This window comes from Balaenoptera acutorostrata, chromosome 3 (assembly GCF_949987535.1).
Source record: "Balaenoptera acutorostrata chromosome 3, mBalAcu1.1, whole genome shotgun sequence".
NCBI lineage: Eukaryota > Metazoa > Chordata > Mammalia > Artiodactyla > Balaenopteridae > Balaenoptera > Balaenoptera acutorostrata.
This window is the reverse complement of record NC_080066.1, coordinates 39,071,684-39,092,888: the sequence shown is the minus strand read 5'-3', so window position 1 is coordinate 39,092,888 and position 21,205 is coordinate 39,071,684. Positions and strand designations below refer to the sequence as shown.

General features: G+C 36.1%; 1 protein-coding gene and 1 pseudogene across 2 annotated transcripts in view; both read left to right on the top strand.

Moving 5' to 3' along the window:
• FANCI (FA complementation group I) overlaps nt 1–21,205 on the top strand; it is a 77,871-nt gene that overhangs the window by 33,240 nt on the left and 23,426 nt on the right. For both annotated transcript variants that reach the window (XM_028161894.2, XM_007194347.3), the window contains exons 13-19: nt 189–369; nt 2,097–2,184; nt 11,050–11,180; nt 11,642–11,712; nt 12,568–12,682; nt 14,222–14,344; nt 19,031–19,099. In XM_028161894.2, coding sequence (XP_028017695.2) covers nt 189–369; nt 2,097–2,184; nt 11,050–11,180; nt 11,642–11,712; nt 12,568–12,682; nt 14,222–14,344; nt 19,031–19,099 — 778 coding nt within the window. The remainder of the gene's footprint in view (nt 1–188; nt 370–2,096; nt 2,185–11,049; nt 11,181–11,641; nt 11,713–12,567; nt 12,683–14,221; nt 14,345–19,030; nt 19,100–21,205) is intronic.
• Nucleotides 17,764–18,520, top strand: LOC103006758 (YEATS domain-containing protein 4-like; annotated as a pseudogene).

The following is a 21,205-nucleotide window of genomic DNA, read 5'->3' as shown; positions in this document are numbered from 1 at the left end:
TTTCTCGGTGTTCTGTCGGTAGAGATTGCTTGCCTGCCATTTGCATTACTGTTCATTAAGAAATTCAGAATTCATGTGGAGTGTTGGTTATCCAGGTCAAGTTTGGGAAATATGTAACATGGCAAAGAATATAGAGGTAAGGTATTTTACTAAGTTTTTCTTCTTAACTAAACTTTGTTTTCTTGCAGTGTTCATAGTTGGGATCATATTACTCAGGGCCTGGTAGAACTTGGCTTCATTTTAATGGATTCCTATGGGCCAAAGAAGATTCTTGATGGAAAGACTATTGAAGCCAGCTCAGGTCTTTCTAGAATGCCAAACCAGCATGCATGTAAGCTGGGAGCTAATATCCTGTTGGAAACTTTCAAGGTGAGACTCTAGCAACCATTCCCTAATTTTGTTAAATTATATTATAAATAGGGCATTAACTTGGGAGTTTGGGGGACAGGGCAATTTGAGTATGTAGCAGTTTCCCAGAACAGAGATTGGGATAGTAATTGAAACATTATAGACCCAGTTTGATGGAATAGTTACTTTCTCACTCTTTATTTATATGAGATTTTCATTTATTCTAATTTCTGTTCTTCCTGACCATTTCTTAGAAGTTTGAATATAAGTTAACTTCCTCATGATTTCCTCTTCTTCCTCTAGCAGTAAATCATTTCTGGGTTTTTTTAATTCCCTTATACAAAAAATAATCTTTTAGGTTGCTGTAGAACATCAAGCTTGAAGAATCATGCTTACTGGTTCATTGTTTTTGAAGAACCAAAAATGGGGAATTTACACTCTTTTAATTCATTACCATATTATGACTATCATCTCAATCTTAATTTCTGAAATAGCTTTCAAAAATTCATTTCAAGTTAAAAAAATCATATCTGAGACTAAACAAATTTGCTTTGCTAGTGATTTCTCTAAGACATCTTCTTTACATTCAATTGTTCACTGTATCTACACACCAAAAGTATCTGCTGAAAATGTTATTTGGAGGCCAATTTAAATGTAAATCTGATGTTCTGATCCAGAACTATGAAGTGAATGCCATATAATAGTCCTTGAGAGTTGTGTATTAGATACATATGACTCTCCTTAACCATAATCTGATTAAAAATATTCTTAGAATAAGAAAATGGTTTTTGTTTTTAAATTAATCTTTTTTAAAACTAAGAAGGTTCCACTTGATTTCACACAGATGTTGGCTTTGTCAAGGTATCTATAGAACATAGAATTTACTAATAATCAAATTATTAGTCCAAGGTCTGAAAGAAATTAGTCTGTACCCCAAAGTTATCAAGTTCAGGTATGAAATTTAACTAAAATTCAAGTAAAAATTCAAAACAGGTCGTTTTTTAGGCAATTGCTCTGCTTGTAGAAAGTGAGGAAGGGCTTGGTGAAGATTTTCTAGGTTTTCAGAAATTTTCATGGGCTTTTAAATTTTAAAATAAAAGTTGTGGGCTTCCCTGGTGGTGCAGTTGTTGGGAGTCTGCCTGCTAATGCAGGGGACACGGGTTCGAGCCCTGGTCTGGGAAGATCCCACATGCTGCGGAGCAACTAGGCCCATGAGCCACAACTACTGAGCCTGCACGTCTGGAGCCTGTGCTCCGCAACAAGAGAGGCCACGATAATGAGAGGCCTGCGCACCGCGATGAAGAGTGGCCCCCGCTTGCCGCAACTAGAGAAAGCCCTCGCACAGAAACAAAGACCCAACACAGCCAAAAATAAATTAATTAATTAATTAATTTAAAAAATAAAAAATAAAAGTTTTGCATACTGTCAGGAATATGGATGTTGGCATGTTATAGATACCTAGGTAGAATTATTCCTGTTTGATGCTGGACCTTATATGTGGCAGTACTTTCATATGATCTCTCTTTTAGGCTAATAAAAGTTTGCCCTGCTAATGAATTGTCTGAGCACAGAATGAGGGTAGAATTGAGTGATTCTTTCCAGATGATTCACATTATATTTGTCTTTGAAATAAACAGTCCAGTTTTACCCATATTCAAACTGTTCTTTAATCTGCCTAACATGCATTGATACAATTGTAAGCTGAAGGTCACCAAGGAATATTTTATTGGTTCTTCTGTTCTTTTTAGATCCATGAGATGATCAGACAAGAAATTCTGGAGCAAGTCCTCAACAGGGTTGTTACCAGAGGATCCTCCCCCATCACTCATTTCATAGGTATTGAACTTTGGAAGGGTGGATAAAGTTGTCAGGAACATTTTTATTTAAATGTCATAATGCTTTTGGTCCTGGAAAAAAAATTTAATGATACAGTAGATTGACATCTTTGATTATGATGCCAGTAAAACATAAATGCATTTATATTGTCTATGGTTGTCAAGAAGGAAAGGAGCATATAACTAATGAGTGAAACTTCTGTCTTGCATCAACTTTCTCTCTTTTTTGTTTGAATACTTCTCAGGTGAGTGCTGTCCTTCTGCTATCACTCACTGACCTCCCGTTCTCTTAACCCTTGACATTCTGACTTCAGTACTGGTCTCTTTGGTGACCTCTGAATGTTTGGTTCTTTTAATACGTATATCCTAATGCCTAAATCCACTGGTCTTATCTTAATCACCAACTTTCTTAATTTCTCTATCATTCTGTACTGTTTACAACTCCCCTGAAGTTGATAACTGTAATAATTTGCATCTTATCCTGCCTATGATCAGTTTTTCTTTCTTCTTTAGTGATTCCTTTTCTTTCTTCTGTCCTTAAATGTCAGGGTTCTCCAAAGCTCTGTACTTGACACTTCATTCTACTTTTTTTCTTTCTTTACAGCTTTACTGAAGTATAATTGAGGTATAACAATGTCCACATATTTAAAGTATAACAGTTTGATAACTTTTGACATATGTATACACCTGCGAAACAGAAAGTATCACCACAGTCAAGATGAACATATCTATCACCCACAGATGTTTCCTGGTGCCTCTTTGTAATTTGTTCCTGCATCCCTCTCTTCCTTCCCACCTCTCATCTCTAGTCTGGTCTGCTTTCTGTCACTATAAATTTTAAAAAATTTATGTAAATGGAATCCTACAGTGTGTACTCCTTTTTTTTCCCTTTCTTTTTGGTCTGGCTTCTTTCACTCAGCATAATTCTTTTGAGATTTTTCTGTAGTTGTCACATGTATCAGTAATTGATTCCTTTTTATTGTTAGTAGTATTCCCTGATATGGGTATAACCACAGTTTATTTATCCATTCACCTGTGTGCAGGTTTTAGGTTGTTTCTAGTTTTGGGGTATCATGAATAAAGCTGCTATGAACATTAATGTATAAGTCTTTCTGAGGATGTATGCTTTCATTTCTGTGTGGAAACATGTTATAGTGGAATGGGTACACCGTATGGTAGGTGTAGGCTTTATAGTTTAAGAAACTGCCAGACTATTTTCCACAGTCGTTGTACCATTTTACATTCCTATAAGCAGTGTTTCTAGTTGCTCCACATTGTGACCAACTCTTGGTATGATCAGTCTTTTTAATTTTACTCATTCTAATAGCTATGTAATAGCATCTGATTGTGTTTTTGTTTGCATTTCCTCAACGCCTAATGATATATTGAACATTTGCCATGCTTATTTGTCATTTCTGTATTTTCTTTGGTTAAATGTCTGTTCAAGTCTTCTGTCCATTGTTAAAAAGTTGAGTTGTTTCCCTTTTTATTACTGAGTTGTAAGAGTTATTTATATATTCTAAATACAAGTCCTTTGTCAGATATATGTTTTGCAGATATTTTCTCCTGATCTGTGGTTTGACTTTTAATTTTTGTAACAGTGTCATTTGAAGAACCAACATTTATAATTTATCAGTTACCAGTTCATCAGTTTCTTTGTATAGTTCCTGCTTTTTATGTCATGTATTAAAAAAAATCTTTGCCAAACCCAAGGTCACTAAGATTTTCTCCTATATTTTCTACTAGAAGCTTTATAGTTTCAGCTCTTATACTTAGATCTATGATCCATTTTTGTTAAATTTTGTATAGGGTGTGACATAACAGGGTTCATCTTTTTGCTTAAGGCTATCCAGTTGTTCCAACACAATTTTTTGAAAAGATTACCTTTTCTTCATTGAGGTACCATGACATCTTTATTGAAATCAACTAACCATACATGTGTGGGTCTATTTTAGGAATCTGTTCTATTCCAGTGAGCTATGTGTGTGTTACGTCTTGATTGCTATAGCGTCATAATGTGTCTTAAAAGCAATAGTGTAAGTCTTTTAACTTTGTTCTTTTTCCAAATAATTTTGTCTATTCTAGGTCCTTTGCATTTCCAAATAAATATTCTAATCAGTTTGTCAGTTTTTATAAAAGGTCTGCTCAAGTTTTGATGGAGAATGCCTCAAATGTATGGATTAATTAGGGAGAGAATTGGCATCTTAACAATATTGAGTCTTCTAACCCACGAACACAATGTATCTCTCCATTTATTTAGGTCTTCAATTTCTTTCAGCAATGTTTTGTAGTTTTCAGTGCGTGGATCTTGCATATCTTTTGTCAGTTGATCCCTATTTCATTTTTTTGACACTGTTGTAAATAGTATTTTTAAAATTTTCAATCTCTGATTGTTGATTGCTATTGTGTAGAAATAGTTGCTTTTTTAATATTGACCTTATATCCTGCAACCATGCTAAACCCACTTATTAGTTCTAGTCGCTTTTTTGGCAATTCCTTAGGATTTTCTACATAGAGATCATGTCATCTCCAAATCTAGACATTCTTGATATCAGTGATATGTCTTTTTTCTTTTTTTCTTTATCAATCTGGCTTAGAAGCTTGCCAGTTTTACTAATCTTTGAAAGAATGAGATTTTAGTTTGAATTTTCTCTTTTTTTTTTTTTTTTTTTTCAATTTCACCAAATTCTGCTTTTTATTATTTCCTTCCTTTTGCTTGCTTTGGGTTCATTTTGCTCTTTTAAGTGATTGAAAAACATCAAAAGAAGAATATATCATGATACATGAAAATTTTAGACTTCAGAGTTCATAAAATATAGTATTATTGGAATACAGCCATGCTCATTTATGTGTTTTCTGTCTTGCTTTTATACTTTACCAGCTGAGTTGAGTTGGTATGTGTGTGTATATATATATATATATATATATATATATATATATATATATATACCAACTCATGATATATATATGTATATATATCTCACATGACCCATTAAGCCTAAAATAGTTATTGTCTGGCCCTTTACAGAAAAAGTGTGCCAACTTCTGGTCTGTTATATTTACCTAGATATTGATACTGCTTTTTTTTCCTTCCTGATGATTGAAGTTTCCTTTTGTTTGTGTGAAGGGTTTTAACTACAAAATCCATTCTTTTAATAGAAGTAGGGCTAGTCAGGTTATCTAAATCTTCTGGGTGAACTTTGGTAGTTTGTGTCTTTCAAGGAATTTGACCATTTCATCTTAAGTTATCAAATTTATTGTCATGAAGTTGTTCAGAATATTCCATTTAATGTCTCTAGGATCTATATTGATTTGCCCTTTCTTACTCCTGAAAGCCGTAATTTGCATCTTTTCTCTTTTTCCTGATTAGTCTAGCAAGAGGTTTATCAATTTTATTGATTTTTCTCCAAGAACCAGCTTTTGGTTTCATTGAGTTTCTCTGTTGTTTTTGTTTTCAGTTTTATTGATATGTGCTCTTTTTTGTTTTATTTCTACTGCTACTTTGGGTTAGTCTGTGCTTCTTTTGATTAAAAGCTTATGTCATTAATTTGAGACCTTTCTGTTTTTTTTCAATACAAGCATTAAACTATAAATTTCCTTCTAAACGTTGCTTTAGCTGCATCCCATAAATTGTGTTTTTTATTTTCATTCCGTTCCAAATACTTTTAATTTCTTTTGTGATTTGTTCTTTAACCCGTGGGTTATTCAGAAGTGTTGTTTAGTTTTCAAGTATTTGTAGATTTTCCAGGTTTTCTGTTATTGATTTCTAATTTGTGGTTATAAAACATACTTTGTATGATGTGAATTTTTAAAAATTTATTGAGACTTGTTTTATTCTCAGAATATGGTCCATTTTGATAAATGTTCTGCATGCTATTGAAAATAATATGTATTCTATTATTAGGTAGTTGTCTATAAATCACTGAGGTCAGATTATTCAAGTCTCCTGTGTCCTTACTGATTTTCTATCTACTTATTCTGTTAACTATTAAGAGAGGGGTGCTGAAATCTCTGACTTTGTATTTATAGAAATGACTGTCTGTGCCTTTCAGTTCTATCAGTTTTTGCTTCAGGAATTTTAAAGCTCTGTTATAGGGCATAAACATTGAGGATTGTTATGTCCTCTTGGTTAATGGATCCATTAATTGTTATGAAATGACCTTTTTGTTCCTGGCAATATTATTTACTCTGAAGTCTACTTTGATATTAATATAACCTCTGCAGCTTTCTTTTTATCAGTGTTAACATGGTATATTTTTTCCATCTTTTTAGATTTAACTTATTTATGTCTTTATAGTTAACTTGGGTTTTATTATAGACAACATACAATTGTGTTTTACTTTTTTTATCCAGTTTGACAATCTCTGACTTTTAATCAGGGCAGGCCATCTACATTTAATGTGATTATCATCCGGCTATTTGTTTTCTACTTTGTCTGTCTGTTTTTTGTTCCCTTTTTTTTCTTCTCCCTTCTCTTGAATTGAGTTTTTTTGGTTTTTAATGATTCCGTTTTATCTTGCTAATTTGATTAGTTATATCTCTTGTTTTATTTTCTTTTGGGTTGCTTTAGGGTTTATGATATACATCTTTAACTTATCATAGTCTACCTTCAAGTAGTAGCATACCTCTTTACATATAGTATAAGAGCATTACAACAGTATACTTCCATTTTTTACCCCTACTCCAGTAGCTTTTGTGCATTCTCATGCATTTTACTTCTCTGTCAGTATATTGAATTATATCTACATTGTTGTTAATTTAGCTTGTTTTTATTTTTATTTTTTTTTAATCTTTGGCTGCATTGAGTCTTCGTTGCTGTGCACAGGCTTTCTCTAGTTGCGGCGAGTGGGGGCTACTCTTTGTTGTGGTGCTTGGGCTTCTCATTGTGGTGGCTTCTCTTGTTGCGGAGCACGGGCTCTAGGGCATGCGGGCTTCAGTTGTTGTGGCACACGGGCTCAGTAGTTATGGCTCACAGGCTCTAGAGCACAGGCTCTGTAGTTGTGGTACATGGGCTTAGTTGCTCCGCGGCATGGGGGATCTTCCCGGACCAGGGCTCGAACCCATGTACCCTGCATTGGCAGGCGGATTCTTAACCACTGCGCCACCAGGGAAGCCCTAATTTAGCTTTAAACATTTATCTTTTTCAGAATTTTTAAAAATAATAAGTCTTTTTATTTTTACCCATGTGTTTCCCATTTCTGGTGCTTTTTCCTTTGTGTAAATCCAGATTTCTATCTAGTATCACTTTCTTTCTGTCTGAAGGACTGCCTTTAATTTTCTTATACTGCTCATCTGCTGACGATGAATTATTTTGTGTATCAGAAGAAGTCTTCATTTCATGTTACTTCTTAAAAGACATTTTCATTGGGTATAGAATTCTAGATTGACATTTTTTCTTTTTTTTTTTCTTTTTTTAGTTTTTTAATTTATTTATTTATTTATTTATTTTTGGCTGTGTTGGGTCTTCGTTTCTGTGCGAGGGCTTTCTCCAGTTGCAGCAAGCGGGAGCCACTCTTCATCGCGGTGCGCCGGCCTCTCACTGTTGCGGCCTCTCCCGTGGCAGAGCACAAGCTCCAGACGCACAGGCTCAGTAGTTGTGGCTCACAGGCTTAGTTGATCCGCGGTATGTGGGATCTTCCCAGACCAGGGCTCGAACCCGTGTCCCCTGCATTGGCAGGCAGATTCTTAACCACTGCGCCACTAGGGAAGCCTGACTTTTTTTCTTTTAGTGCTTTAAAGATATTGCTGTACTGCATTTTGGCTTTCATCATTTCCAATGAAAAGTCTGCTTTCATTCTTCTCTTTTTTCTTCTCTTTATAATGTCTTTTTTCTTTTTAGATTTCTTCTTTATCAGTGGTTTTAAGCAATTTAATTATGATGTGCTTTAGTGTTGTTTCCTTCATGTTTCTTGTGGTTGAGGTTTGTTAAGCTGCTTGGATCTGTAAGATTATGGTTTTCATCAAGTTTGAAAATTCTTCAGGTATTATCTCTTCAAAAAATTTTTTCTGTCATCTTCTTCCTCACTGGTGCACACGCACGCACACACAGACACACACACACACAGAGTCTTCTGCAACTCCAGTTACACATATGTTAAGTGGCTGTAAGTTGTTACACAGCTCATGGATATCCTTTCTTTAGTCTTTTTTACTTTGTGTTTCATTTTAGTTTTTATTGCTGTAAATTCAAATTCCAAAATCTTCTGCAGTGATCTTATCCATTAAATTTTTCATTTTTAGATGTTTGATTTATGTCTTCCATATCTTCCCTGTCTCTTTTTTTTAAACATGCTTCCCTTACCTTTTTTTTTTTTTTTTTTTGCTGTGCCACATCTTCTTGCAGGATCTTAGTTCCCCAACCAGGGATCGAACCTGGACCCCTGGCAGTGAGACCACCAAGTCCTAACCACTGGACCACCAGGGAATTTCCTTCCCTTACCTTCTTGAACATATATTTATTTTAGTTCTTTTAATGTCCTTGTCTACTAACTCTATCATTGTGTAATTTCTGATCTGTTTTTATTGATTTATTTCCTCTTCGTCATGAGTTGTGTTTTCCTGCTTCTTTGCATGATTAATAATTTTGATTGGATGGCAGACACTGTGAATTTCACATTGTTAATTTGCTGGATTTTTTTTTCCTTCAAATATTATTGAGCTTTAAGTTTCTTGGAAAGCATTTAATCCTTTTTATGATTATTTTTATGTTGTGTTATGTAAGACCAGACAGCATTTAATCTAGGGCCAACTTGGTGCTACAATTAAAGCAATGCTCCTTGTATATTATGAGGTGTCTCCACTGTGGAAGTTGTGAATATAAACTATTTCCTGTCCTTTATGACCTCTGAGAATGGATTTGCCTACTGCTTGCCTGTGATTTTTTCCCTGACTTCAGGTTGTTTTTTCATACAGATGCACTGACTAGCATGCAGCTAACATACAAGGGGAGCTACCTGCACATCTCCAGGGCTCTCTTTCCATGCAGCTCTTTCCTTTCTGGTACTCTGCCCTGTGAATTCTAGCTGCCTTGGCTTTCCTGAATTGTCAACTCTGTCTCTCTAACTCAGGAAGACTGCTGGATTCTGAGTTTCCCCTCTCTGTGCTACTGCCTAGAAACTCTCCAGGCAGTAAGATGGGGCAATTATATAAGCCTCTCCTCATTTATTTCCCTTCTCTCAGGGATCATTGTCTGTACTGCTTCTTGTCTGGTGTCTGAAAATTGTTGTTTCATGTAATTTGGCTTGTTTTGTTGTAGATGTTTAAAGTGGGAAGATAAATCTGGTTACTCTTACTCCATCCTGGTGGGCAGTGTCTGTCCCTCTTTTTATACATTCTCTCACTTGCAGATATCATACCCTTCTCATGATTTCAGTTATTTTGGTGGGGTCTTTTGTGGGCATGGCTCCCAAGTCTTTATGTCAAGACTCTCCTCTTTCCTTAGTTCAGTACTTCAATGACTTCATTCCTGCTGGATATTTCCATTTAGTATTTTTTTTCCTTTTATTTCAAATGCAATACTGTTTCCTTCAAACAAATTCCCCTTTCCGTTGTCCCTATTTCTGTTATCTGAAACACGGCTCTGAGTCTCAGAGGCTAGAATTCCTTTTAGTCTTCTCAAATACACTTGGTACCTAAGTTCTTTCATTCTTTCCCTCATACTGTTACCTCTTTCTTCTTTTTTATACCCTCCCCCACACACGTACACGCATTGCCTAATTCCCAGTCTTATAACCTTGCATTTAGACTACTACCACAGCTTCCTAACTGGTTTCCCTGCTTTCTTTTTTCTCTGCAGCGATTCTCCTTGCAAATTGCCGCCAGATCAGTATTCCTAAAATACCACTCTGTCATTCAAAACTCACCAATACCTTCTTTCATAAATTACCAGCTCTTTATCCTGGTATTTAAAGTCCTTGATGGAATTCCCTGGTGGGCCAGTGGTTAGCACTCAGTGCTTTCACTGCCATGGGCCTGGGTTTGATCCCTGGTCGCAGAACTAAGATCCCAGAAACCATGTGCCACGGCCAAAAAAAAAAAAAGTCCTTGACAATTTGATCCAACCTGCCTTTCCAGCATTAACTTCCATTATTTACTTTTCTGAATGCTTCACCCTATCTCCACAGATTTCCCCACCATTCTCTGTATGTCTTACACTTGCCTTTCCTGTACTTTTACTCATACTTTTCCCTTTAAATATAATAGTTCTTTCCAGTTCTTTGTGCATCTAAATGTTACCTATCTTTTAGAATCCAGCTTAAATTCCTTCTTCTCTTTGCTCTCCTAAAGCGCACCATCTCATAATGATCTCTTCCTTTGCACTCCTGTTTAAACTCTCTCTTTACCATTTGCTAGACAATAAACAATGTTTGGAATTATTAGATTTTTGATATCATTCTATTACTTCTTTCATTCTTTTAAAATATTTTTTTCTTGACTTCCAGCTAAATTAACATTCTTGAAGGAAGAGAGACCAGGTTTTGTGCTTTTGAATATTCCTTATAGGACCATATTATTATGCTTGCACATAATAGAAATTCATAAATATTTATTGATTTATTTCAGTTTGGAAATATGAAGACAATGTGTGCTACGTATTCAGGCAGTATAATGGGTTTCTTCCTTTCTTTTAGACAGTTTAATTTTTATAGTCTTACACTATCACCAGAAGAAATTTTACAAGTATCCTGGTTACATTGACCTTAAAGTATTAATATATAGAATCAGTAGAAATCTATATTGCAGTGTACTTGGCTTATTTGAGAAAGAAACAAAAAACTTTTTACCATTTCTTTCTCCATTTTATGTTCCTTTTATTTGAAACGTTTTTAGTTATTAGAGGCAACTGATTATAGATTCTGTTTTTCAGACCTGCTTTCAAATATCATCATGTATTCACCCTTAGTTCTTCAAAGTTGTTCTTCTAAAGTCACAGAAACTTTTGACTATTTGTCCTTTCTGCCCCTTCAAACCGTACAAGGGCTGCTGAAGGCAGTGCAGGTAAGTCTTGACTCCTAAGGAGCTTACCACAACTGAGGTTGAACTGCCGAGTGGAGGTCTGATGTATTTCTTACACATATGTACGTGTAAGAAATACTGTTTCCCTTGATTCTAGAACATAAAACTTTCTATTAAAATAGAGTCTATTTTCCAAGTTTACCCCCTCTTCATAGTGCTATTCTCTCCCCTTTGATTCAGTTTCAAGTTAGTGAAGTAATTGAAAGGCTCTTAGGAAATTATTAATTGAGGACAGTAGGTTTAAAGGTATTCACAACTAGTTTCAATTTAGCATTTCAAAACATAAAATTGTCCTTATTACTAAGTGTAATAAACAATGCAACTTGTTTATAAAACAGAGCCAAACTTTCTTATAAAAGCCAAATGGTAACAGTATTGAGTAGAAATGTGCTAAGGCTAATAAACAAATTGCTGTTTTTACCTACCGATTCTTCCTCTTTCAGCCCCTTCTAAAAGTCAGCTTGTCAATAAGAGACTCCTTGATACTTGTCCTTCGGAAAGCTATGTTTGCCAGGTATGTAGCCACCCGTGCGATCTGAGGAAGTGATGCTTTCTCATGTTACTTAGAGGCCTCTCGGCAGTCATCTCTGGTACAGCCTGTTCACAGCAGTCATGCAAATTCCTAACCCAAGCTAGAGATGACAATACCATCTCCTAAAGATATTATGAGATGGGTAATATGTGGGAAGCATTTGTTACTTTAAGGATAAGATACCAAATTCATATCACATTGGCCATATTATAATACACCCATGGATATTCAGAGGAGCAGCTAGTAAGTAGCCATATGCTATTTATCCCTAGTCTAGAATTGACAGTTTGTTGTTACTCCTTACCCAAAAGCATGTCTGATAGGCCAAGGTTGTATATTGTAGCATCTATAACATGAATTAATCATTGAGCCTCAGTGAGATGAGTGTATCATTTTTCTGGATGGAGGGTTTATAAGGCACCAAGCACTGCACTCCTCTATGAAGAAAGGAAGTGCTCCTTTAAACTCAGAGAAAATCAGCAATTTCCTTTGCTATATTTAGTACTTACATTTGAGTTATCAACCCATTGTCCAGCCTTTCAGCACTCTTGTTCTCATTTCCCTCATAGATTTGTCAGCAGGATAGAGGAAAGTATAGATAGTGTCATGAGGTTAAGTAGATAATGTAAAATTCAGCTGAATTCCTATACTACTAATTGCTGTGAACAGCTGATGCCTTATTTTGAGTATATAAATTCAATTTATTTTGCTTTGTGCTTCATTGTTTATACATATTCCCTTCCTGTACAGAACTAACTGAATTTTTCTGACCCAGAAGCCTATTCTTGTGAAATCAGTACTGTTTGGTAACTTCTTCTGTGTCTATTCCTGAGCTAGCCAGCTTGATGCCCGAAAATCTGCAGTTGCTGGGTTTTTGCTGCTCCTGAAGAACTTTAAAGTTTTAGGCAGCTTGTCGTCTTCTCAGTGCAGTCAGTCTATTGGTATTAGCCAGGTAAGGATTTTTTTTCACACCAGCTTATAGTGTGTGCACTGATGCAGGAGCTGATGATGTGCAGACTCTTTTCTTTTAGTCCTGTTCTGGTTGTACAAATGATCCTGAAACTGAGAGTCTGATGATGATGATGATATCAGCCAACACTTTTTAATGGAAAATTTGCTGTGTGTTAACTGTGCTTTTCAATATGGTAGTCCCTAGCCTCAAGGTGGCTGTTGAACTGAATATTGATTGAAATGTGGCTAGTTCAAATTGAGTGTTGCTCTATGTGTAAAACACACACTGGATTTTGAAGACTCTGTGTGAGATAAAAGAATGTAAACTATCTCATTAATAATTTTTTATTTTGATTATGTGTTGAGATAATATTTTGGCTGTGTTGGGTTAAATAAAATATTAAAATTAATTTCACCAGTTTCTTTTTACTTTTTTGATTTGGCTACTAGAAAATTTAATATTATATGTGTGGCTTGCATTTGTGATTTGTATTGTGTTTCTACTGGACAGCACTGTGCTAGACTCTATGCTAAGTGCTTTACATTTATTTTCTCATTTAATCTTCACGGCAATTCTCTGAGGCTAAATACTGTTATTGTTCCCAGTTTTAATAGTTTATTTACTTTGCACATCTATTAAAACCTGTAACCTGAGAAAACAAAACTTTTTACAGTAATTTGATAATCTAGGTTTTGCAGCAATAAAATTGTCTTTGTCATTTAAATTCAGTAATATACGATTTGTAAATAAGAGACGTATCTGTTTACCAGTTTCATTAAGAATCCTTTATTGCTCTGGTATAACTATACAAAACTTTTGTTTATAACATATGGCATAGATTAAATATTATTAACACTGGGTATCATTTATGTATTGTTATTATCCCCAATTTAAGGGTAAGAAAACTGAGACTGAGAGAGGTTAAGTAACTTGCCCAAGGTGATATGGCCAGTAATGGGTAGAACTGGGATTTGACCTCAGTCAGTATTAACTTCCTCACTAAGATGCCTGAAGTAAGGATTAGGAGTTCTTGGTCTATAATGGCTGAATTTATTATGTGAATCAAACAAGCAGTGTTATTCTTTGTCAAGTCCAAAACAAAACAACTACCTACCTGTAAAACTCTCAGGAGTTCACAGAACCAAAAAGAGCTCAATTCTTCTAGCTATTGAAGACATTTAAGGAAGTCTTTTAGACCTTTTATGTAAAATCAAGTTTATTATGACTACTGAATTCTAGAGGCATGAAATAATCTGTGTGCCTTCCTAAGCAGGTGACATTGCCAAGGAAAATCTTAAGGAATAAGGAAGAGTTAATTTTTTTAAGTGCTTGAAAATTCTCTTAGTCCGAACTAGAATAAGAGTGATAACTTATCATGGCCTAATAATGATTATAATGTCGGCCTCAGTCCTGGGTTTTGGCATATGGGGAAAGCTAAATGTAAGGTTCTTTGACCAAGTACATCAACTCATTTTACCCCCTTAATAGAAACTACTTACTCTGGTAAGATAGACATGAACTGGCCTCTCTTCTTTTCAGGTCCATGTGGATGTCCATAGCCGTTACAATTCTGTCGCCAATGAAACCTTTTGCCTTGAGATCATGGATAGTTTGAGGAGATGCTTAGGCCAGCAGGCTGATGTTCGACTCATGCTTTATGAGGTAAATCAGCAGAGTGAAGAGATGTAGTACTTCCCTCCCCAACTCCACTAATAATCCGTTTAATTTTAATAATTTTTTTTCTGATTATCAAAGTACAGTAGGTATGCTCTTATTTAATGCAGTTAGGACCAGTAGTTAGTGATGCTTAGCCAAAAAGTCGTTTAAGGTGAGGAATCATAAAGAATAGTTAAAACACCTTAAATGTTTTATTTTAATTTGAAATATTTAAATGTACTGTTAATTTACCAGTCTTTAGTTTTAAGGCCAAGTTCTTTTGGTTTTGAGTATGAGTCTGCCATTTGGAACTTCCTGTCTCTCAGACAAACCATAACTTTAATGTATTGCCTATAATTTCAAGGTTTTGCTTACGTAAAGTAGGATAAAAACTTTAAGACACTTCAGATACAGTCTTAGTATAGAAATCTTCTAGATATGTTCAGTTTTTCCCCTAAGTTATTAGAATTGTCTTACCCCTAATTCATCAGAAATTGGTTTTAGAGATTTACTTTTATTAAGTCTTTCCAAAACATTCAACTTAGTTTTTATAAAAGCAACTTCTCGTTTTTTTCGTTGTTGTTGTTGTTTTTGGCCATGCCACGTGGCTTGTGGGATCTTAGTTCCCCGACCAGGGATTGAACCTGTGCCCTCGGCAGTGAAAGTGCAGAGTCCCAACCACTGGACGGCCAGGGAATTCCCAGAAACAACTTCTTTTTCGTTTTGCACTTGGTTTCCAACAGTTTACAGAATGTCTGGTTAGATCACATAATTAACAACGATGGTACAGTTAGCAAAAACTGAGTGGAACAAATATTACTACTGACTTGTGATTAGGATATAATTCAGCCAGTGGGAACAGAAGTTTGCAGTCATGAGGGATTGCACTACAATTGCTAGCATTTAGTATGCTGTGTACTTCAGCATACATATTTTATAGGATGGCGAGCATTAGATAATCTAGCAAATAGATTAAGTGGAAGTCATTTCAGAGAACAGCTATTGTAATACTTTTATTTGCCCTTTTTAAAATAACATTTATTGAGCTACAGTGGTTGCCAGGCACTGTACCAGACATCGGATTTTTCAGGTTCATTGTAGAAAATACAGGAAAATATTTTTAAAAATATTATTACTAATCCCAGCACTCATATATGTATATTTATACAAAATTGGAATCATAAGATTTATCTAGCTTTTATCTCTTAATATTATGTTTTAAGTATTTTCCCATTTCATTAAATGTTCTTTGACACATAATTTTTAATGCTAAAAAGTGTTCTTTATGTATACAGTAATTTATTTAACTGTTTTGGAGCATTTCTGTTGTTTCCAGTTTTTCACCATGAATGTTGTTGTACCTGAATATTTGACCACATTGCTGGGTTAAAGATTAGAATATTTTAAAGTCTACTGGCATACTCAGGCAAGCATTGAATTTTTTTTTAATAATTAAAAATATCTTGGACTTCCCTGGTGGCACAGGGGTTAAGAATCTGCCTGTCAATGCAGGGGACACGGGTTCGAGCCCTGGTCCGGGAGGATCCCACATGCCGCGGAGCAACTAAGCCCGTGCGCCACAACTACTGAGCCTGTGCTCTAGAGTCCGTGCTCTGCAACAAGAGAAGCCAGCACAATGAGAAGCCCGCGCACCGCAACAAAGAGTAGCCCCCACTCTCTGCAACTAGAGGAAGCCCACGCACAGCAACGAAGGCCCAGTGCAGCCAAAAATAAATAAATAAATTTAAAATATATATAATAATAAAATTTATGTGGAGTGTAAACCACCTAAAATGAACAAAACAATTGAACAAGTATAAAGTTGGTCAGTTGAGTTTTTTCTTTTTTCTTTTTAATTAATTTATTTTTGGGCTGCGTTGGGTCTTCGTTGCTGCGTGCAGGCTTTCTCTAATTACAGTGAGCGGGGGCTACTCTTCGTTACGGTGTGCGGGCTTCTCATTGCGGTGGCTTCTCTTGTTGCAGAGCACGGGCTCTAGGCGGGCTTCAGTAGTTGTGGCACAGGGGCTTAGTTGCTCTGCGACATGTGGGATCTTCCCGGACCAGGGCTCGAACCTGTGTCCCCTGCATTGGCAGGCGGATTCTTAACCACTGCACCACCAACGTCGTCCCTGGTCAGTGGAGTTTTGACGGAGATCCCAAGGTAATTCAGTGGAGAGAGGATGGTCTTTTCAACAAACGGTGCTGGAACAATTGTTTGTTGTATTGGGGGTCCCCAAAACCACCTCTGTGTTTAAAGATTTCTTTAGAAGGACTGATAAAACTGAGCGTAAATTTGTTCTCATGGCTGAGATTTAGAGTTAAAGGATACAAAGCAAAAAACAGAGGCGTGAGGCACATAGGGTGAAGTCCACAGGAGACCAGGTGCAAGCTTCTAAGAGTCCTCTCCAAGTGAGATTGCACAGGATGCACTTAATTCTTCCAGCAAATGAGTTGTGATAACGTATGCAAAGCATATTCAAATAAGTTGTGATAACATATGCAAAGCTTATTCTACTAGGGAAGCTTATTAGCACCCAAGGTTTTTTTTTTTTTTTTTTTTTTTAATTTATTTATTTTATTTATTTTTGGCTGTGTTGGGTCTTCGTTTCTGTGGGAGGGCTTTCTCTAGTTGTGGCAAGCGGGGGCCACTCTTCATCACGGCGCGCGGGCCTCTCACTATCGCGGCCTCTCTTGTTGCAGAGCACAGGCTCCAGACGCGCAGGCTCAGTAATTGTGGCTCACGGGCCCAGTTGCTCCGCGGCATGTGGGATCCTCCCAGACCAGGGCTCGAACCCGTGTCCCCTGCATTGGCAGGCAGATTCTCAACCACTGCGCCACCAGGGAAGCCCCCCAAGGTTTTTTATTGGCAGCTGGTCACATAGGCACCCTTACTTAGCATGTACCAAAATTCCTAACTCCCAGAAGGAAATCAGGTTTTCAGCATAAACTATATTGTTTGTACAAATAGTTTAGGCACAGTAAGTAAGCTTCTCATTGTTTAGGGAGTTTTATATCAGTATAGGAAAAAACTGTTTACCAGGCAAATTCCCAGCCACCAGCCAAGGGCCAACCTTGGAAGCAGACCTTTCTAAGGATAGCAGTCTCAGACCACTGTGTTAATAACTCTTCTGCACAGTCATCCATATCAAAAAAAAAAATCTCAATCTTATCTACCTCCAAATTTTAAAAATTATCTTGTAACTGCCACCCTTCCCGTCCTGCTCTCCTCCCGCGTGGGGCTGAATGGGCTTCCGCGACGCCCTCTGCCATGAGGCGTTGGCGAGTCCTCAGCACACTGAGCACTGCTGACTCGTCTTCCTTCGGCCAGAAACCCTCCTCCTTGGGCCTGCGCGGGAGGAGCGGAGCGGCGAGTCCGCTGGCCCCAGTCTCTTTCCCTGACAGTCGCGGCTTCTTCTGTAGGACAGTATGTTCAAGAGAATGGCCGAATTTGAGCCTGACTCCGGCGGGAGAGTGAAGGGGGTTACTGTCGTTAAACCAATAGTTTATGGTAATGTTGCTCCATATTGTGGAAAGAAAAGAGAAGAGGATGGGCACACCCATCAGTGGACAGTATATGTAAAACCATACAGAAATGAGGATATGTCAGCATATGTGAAGAAAATCCAATTTAAATTACATGAAAGCTATGGCAATCCTTTAAGAGTTGTTACTAAGCCTCCATATGAAATTACTGAAACAGGTTGGGGTGAATTCGAAATAATCATCAAAATATTTTTCATTGATCCTAATGAAAGACCTGTAACCCTGTATCATTTATTAAAGCTATTTCAATCAGACACCAATGCAATGCTGGGAAAAAAGACAGTGGTTTCAGAGTTCTATGATGAAATATTTCAAGACCCAACAGCAGTGATGCTACAATTATTAACAACATCTCGTCAGCTTACCTTAGGAGCCTATAAGCATGAAACAGAATTTGCAGAACTTGAAGTGAAAACCAGAGAAAAATTAGAAGCTGTGGGGAAAAAAAACAAACTTTGAAATTGCAGAGCTTAAAGAGAGATTAAAAGCAAGTCGTGAAACTATAAATTGTTTAAAAAATGAAATCAGGAAACTCAAAGAAGATGATCAGACAAAAGAAATATAAACGGTTCTGAAGAGAACTCGTTAGGAAGTGAAACTAAAAATAAAGTGGAGTTTAAAGGAGAGATGGACTACAAATACTGCGATGTTTCTTAGAGGAACTGCACACATAGTTGTCAGCCATAGATTTCTCAGCAATGGGGTCAAAGTATTTGTACTTTACAAGCAATTTTTAATGTGAAATATATCTGTATAGTGCTGTATAGGCATTTTATCAACCCATTTCGGGGTAGTTCTGTGATACTAAGCACAATTTTAAAACATTTTTTACTGCATTGTATGTATAACTTATCCTTTTGACAGATATCAAAATTTCACTATAAAGTATAACTTGTACAAATTTGTACTTCCCTAGTAGTTAAATTAGTGGTAAAATTAATGTGTATATTTAATTTCTTAAGTTCTTACCTGCCCCCGTCCCAACTCTTTTGTATCTGATGTGCCCAGTAAGCACTCTATGAATGTAGTTTACAGATGCTGGAAAAAAAAAAAATACCTTGTAATGGATCATAGACCTAAATCTGTTAGGATATTGTTGTTCATTTATTCATCAAAGAGCTTATTTGTCCTCTGTTTGATTCCTTTTAGGGGTTCTATGATGTCCTTCGAAGAAATTCTCAGCTGGCTAATTCAATCATGCAAACTCTGCTCTCACAGGTAAAATGTATTTTTATGGATATAAGGGAACAGATACTAAGGCATTAAGAGGCGATTGACAGTCTTCATAATTTTCAAAATATGAAATAGTTCCCAACTAGTGCAGTGGTACATTGTGACCATGCCTGAGGTATGTGATGCTATTTCATGTTGTTTTATTTTAATCACCACTTATTGCCATTATCTGACAGTTATCCCTCTCAGTTAACAGTCTACATCCTAAGTTAGAAGGACGTTCTGAAGAACCATTTGTATAGAGGCCATCAGCAGCTTTATCTATTATGTTTATTTCTGAAAGAAGAAAAAGAGAGATTTGGAGAAAATATAGCACAATATTGACATTTGTTAAATCTGAGTGACATATTCATGAGTGTCTATTAGGTTATTTTCTGTATTTCTCAGTTTTAAAAAAAGCTTTAAATTATGAAATATTTCAGAGGATTATCAAGATGAGAAGAATTCAACTGGAGAATATCTGCTGTAAATAAGACCTTTTACTCAACGTTTATTCATTAAGCATTTATTTGAATTTTTTTTAATAACAGTTTAATAACAGTTTTGTGGTGATATAATTCACATACCATGCAGTTCACCCATTTAAAAAAATATAACTCATATATTTGCAGAGTTGTGCAACCATCACGATAATCAATTTGAGAACATTTTATCACCTCAGGAAAAAAAACCCTACGCCATTTAGCTACCACCCTCTAATTCTCCCATCCTTCCCCTATCCTCCTACCCCTAAGCAATCACTTATCTTCTTTCTGTCTCTATAGATTTGCCTATTCTGGACATTTCATGTAAATGGATTCATACAGTGTGTGGTCTTTTGTGACTGACTTCTTTCACTTAACATGATGTTTTCAGGAGTCATCCATGTGGTAGCATGTATCAGTGCTGCATTCCTTTTTATGGCTAAATAATATTTCATTACATGAATCTTTTTATATATTGAGAGAGTTCAAGATACTATTATGTACTAATAGTAATAACAACAGTACCTAATGTTTAGCACTTATAGAAGGCCAAGCAATTTATGCAGCACTATATGGTGGATGATCTCATTTAGTCCTCACAAAACCCTGTGAAATAAGAACTGTCATCTCCATTTTACAGATTTATATTTTAAGGGTCTGAGAGATTAAGTAATTTAATTTGCCCAAGGTCACACAGTTAATTAGCGGCAGAGCTGGGATTTGAACTCAGATCGTCTAGCTCAAGAGTCCAAGCATGTTTTTCTCCTATTTGGAGTTGATTAAGCTTTTTGGATCTCTAAGTTGATGCTCGTCACCAAATTTGAGAAATGTCCACTGATTATTTCATCAAATATTTTTTTCTATCCCCCTTTTCTCTCCTTTCCTTCTGGGACTTCATTGGTATGTATGTTGGAATACCTGATACTGTTCCACAGATCTCTGAGAGTTGGCTCATTTTTCCTCAGTGTTTTTACACTATTTTCTTCAGATTTGATATTTTCTCGTAATCTATCTTCAAGTTTACTTTCTCCTCTGCCATTTCAGATCTGTTGTTTTACTTTTGAATGTATGTTGAATTTTATCAAATACATTTTTGTATCTATTGAGATGACCGTTATGATTACTCCTTTAACCTATTACTGTGATGAATTATATTATTTAATCTTTTAAAACAACATGGCGGGGGGACTTCCCTGGCAGTCCAGTGGTTAAGACTCCGCACTTCCAACGGCAGGGGGCGCGGATTCCATCCCTGGTCATCAGGGAGCTAAGATCCTGCCTGCCGTGTGGCACGGCCAAAAAAAAAAATTGCATTCCTGGGATGAACTCAAATTGATGATGATATATTACCTTTTTTATACACTACTGAGTTTGGTATTCATTTAGGACTTTTACATATATGTTTATAAGAGGGAATGGCCTGTAATTTTCATTTCTCATACTGAACTTCCTTGGTTTAGTATGAGCTTAATAAAATGATTAGGGATGTTCCCTCTTTTTCTAGTTTATGTAAAATTTGAAATTGTCTCTATTTCCTTTTTTCCATTTTTTCGCTTAGCTTTTCTCAAAGTTATATGTTATCTTTCTTTAAACTTTCAGCTAAATTTTTGGCTTTTGATTTTTCGGA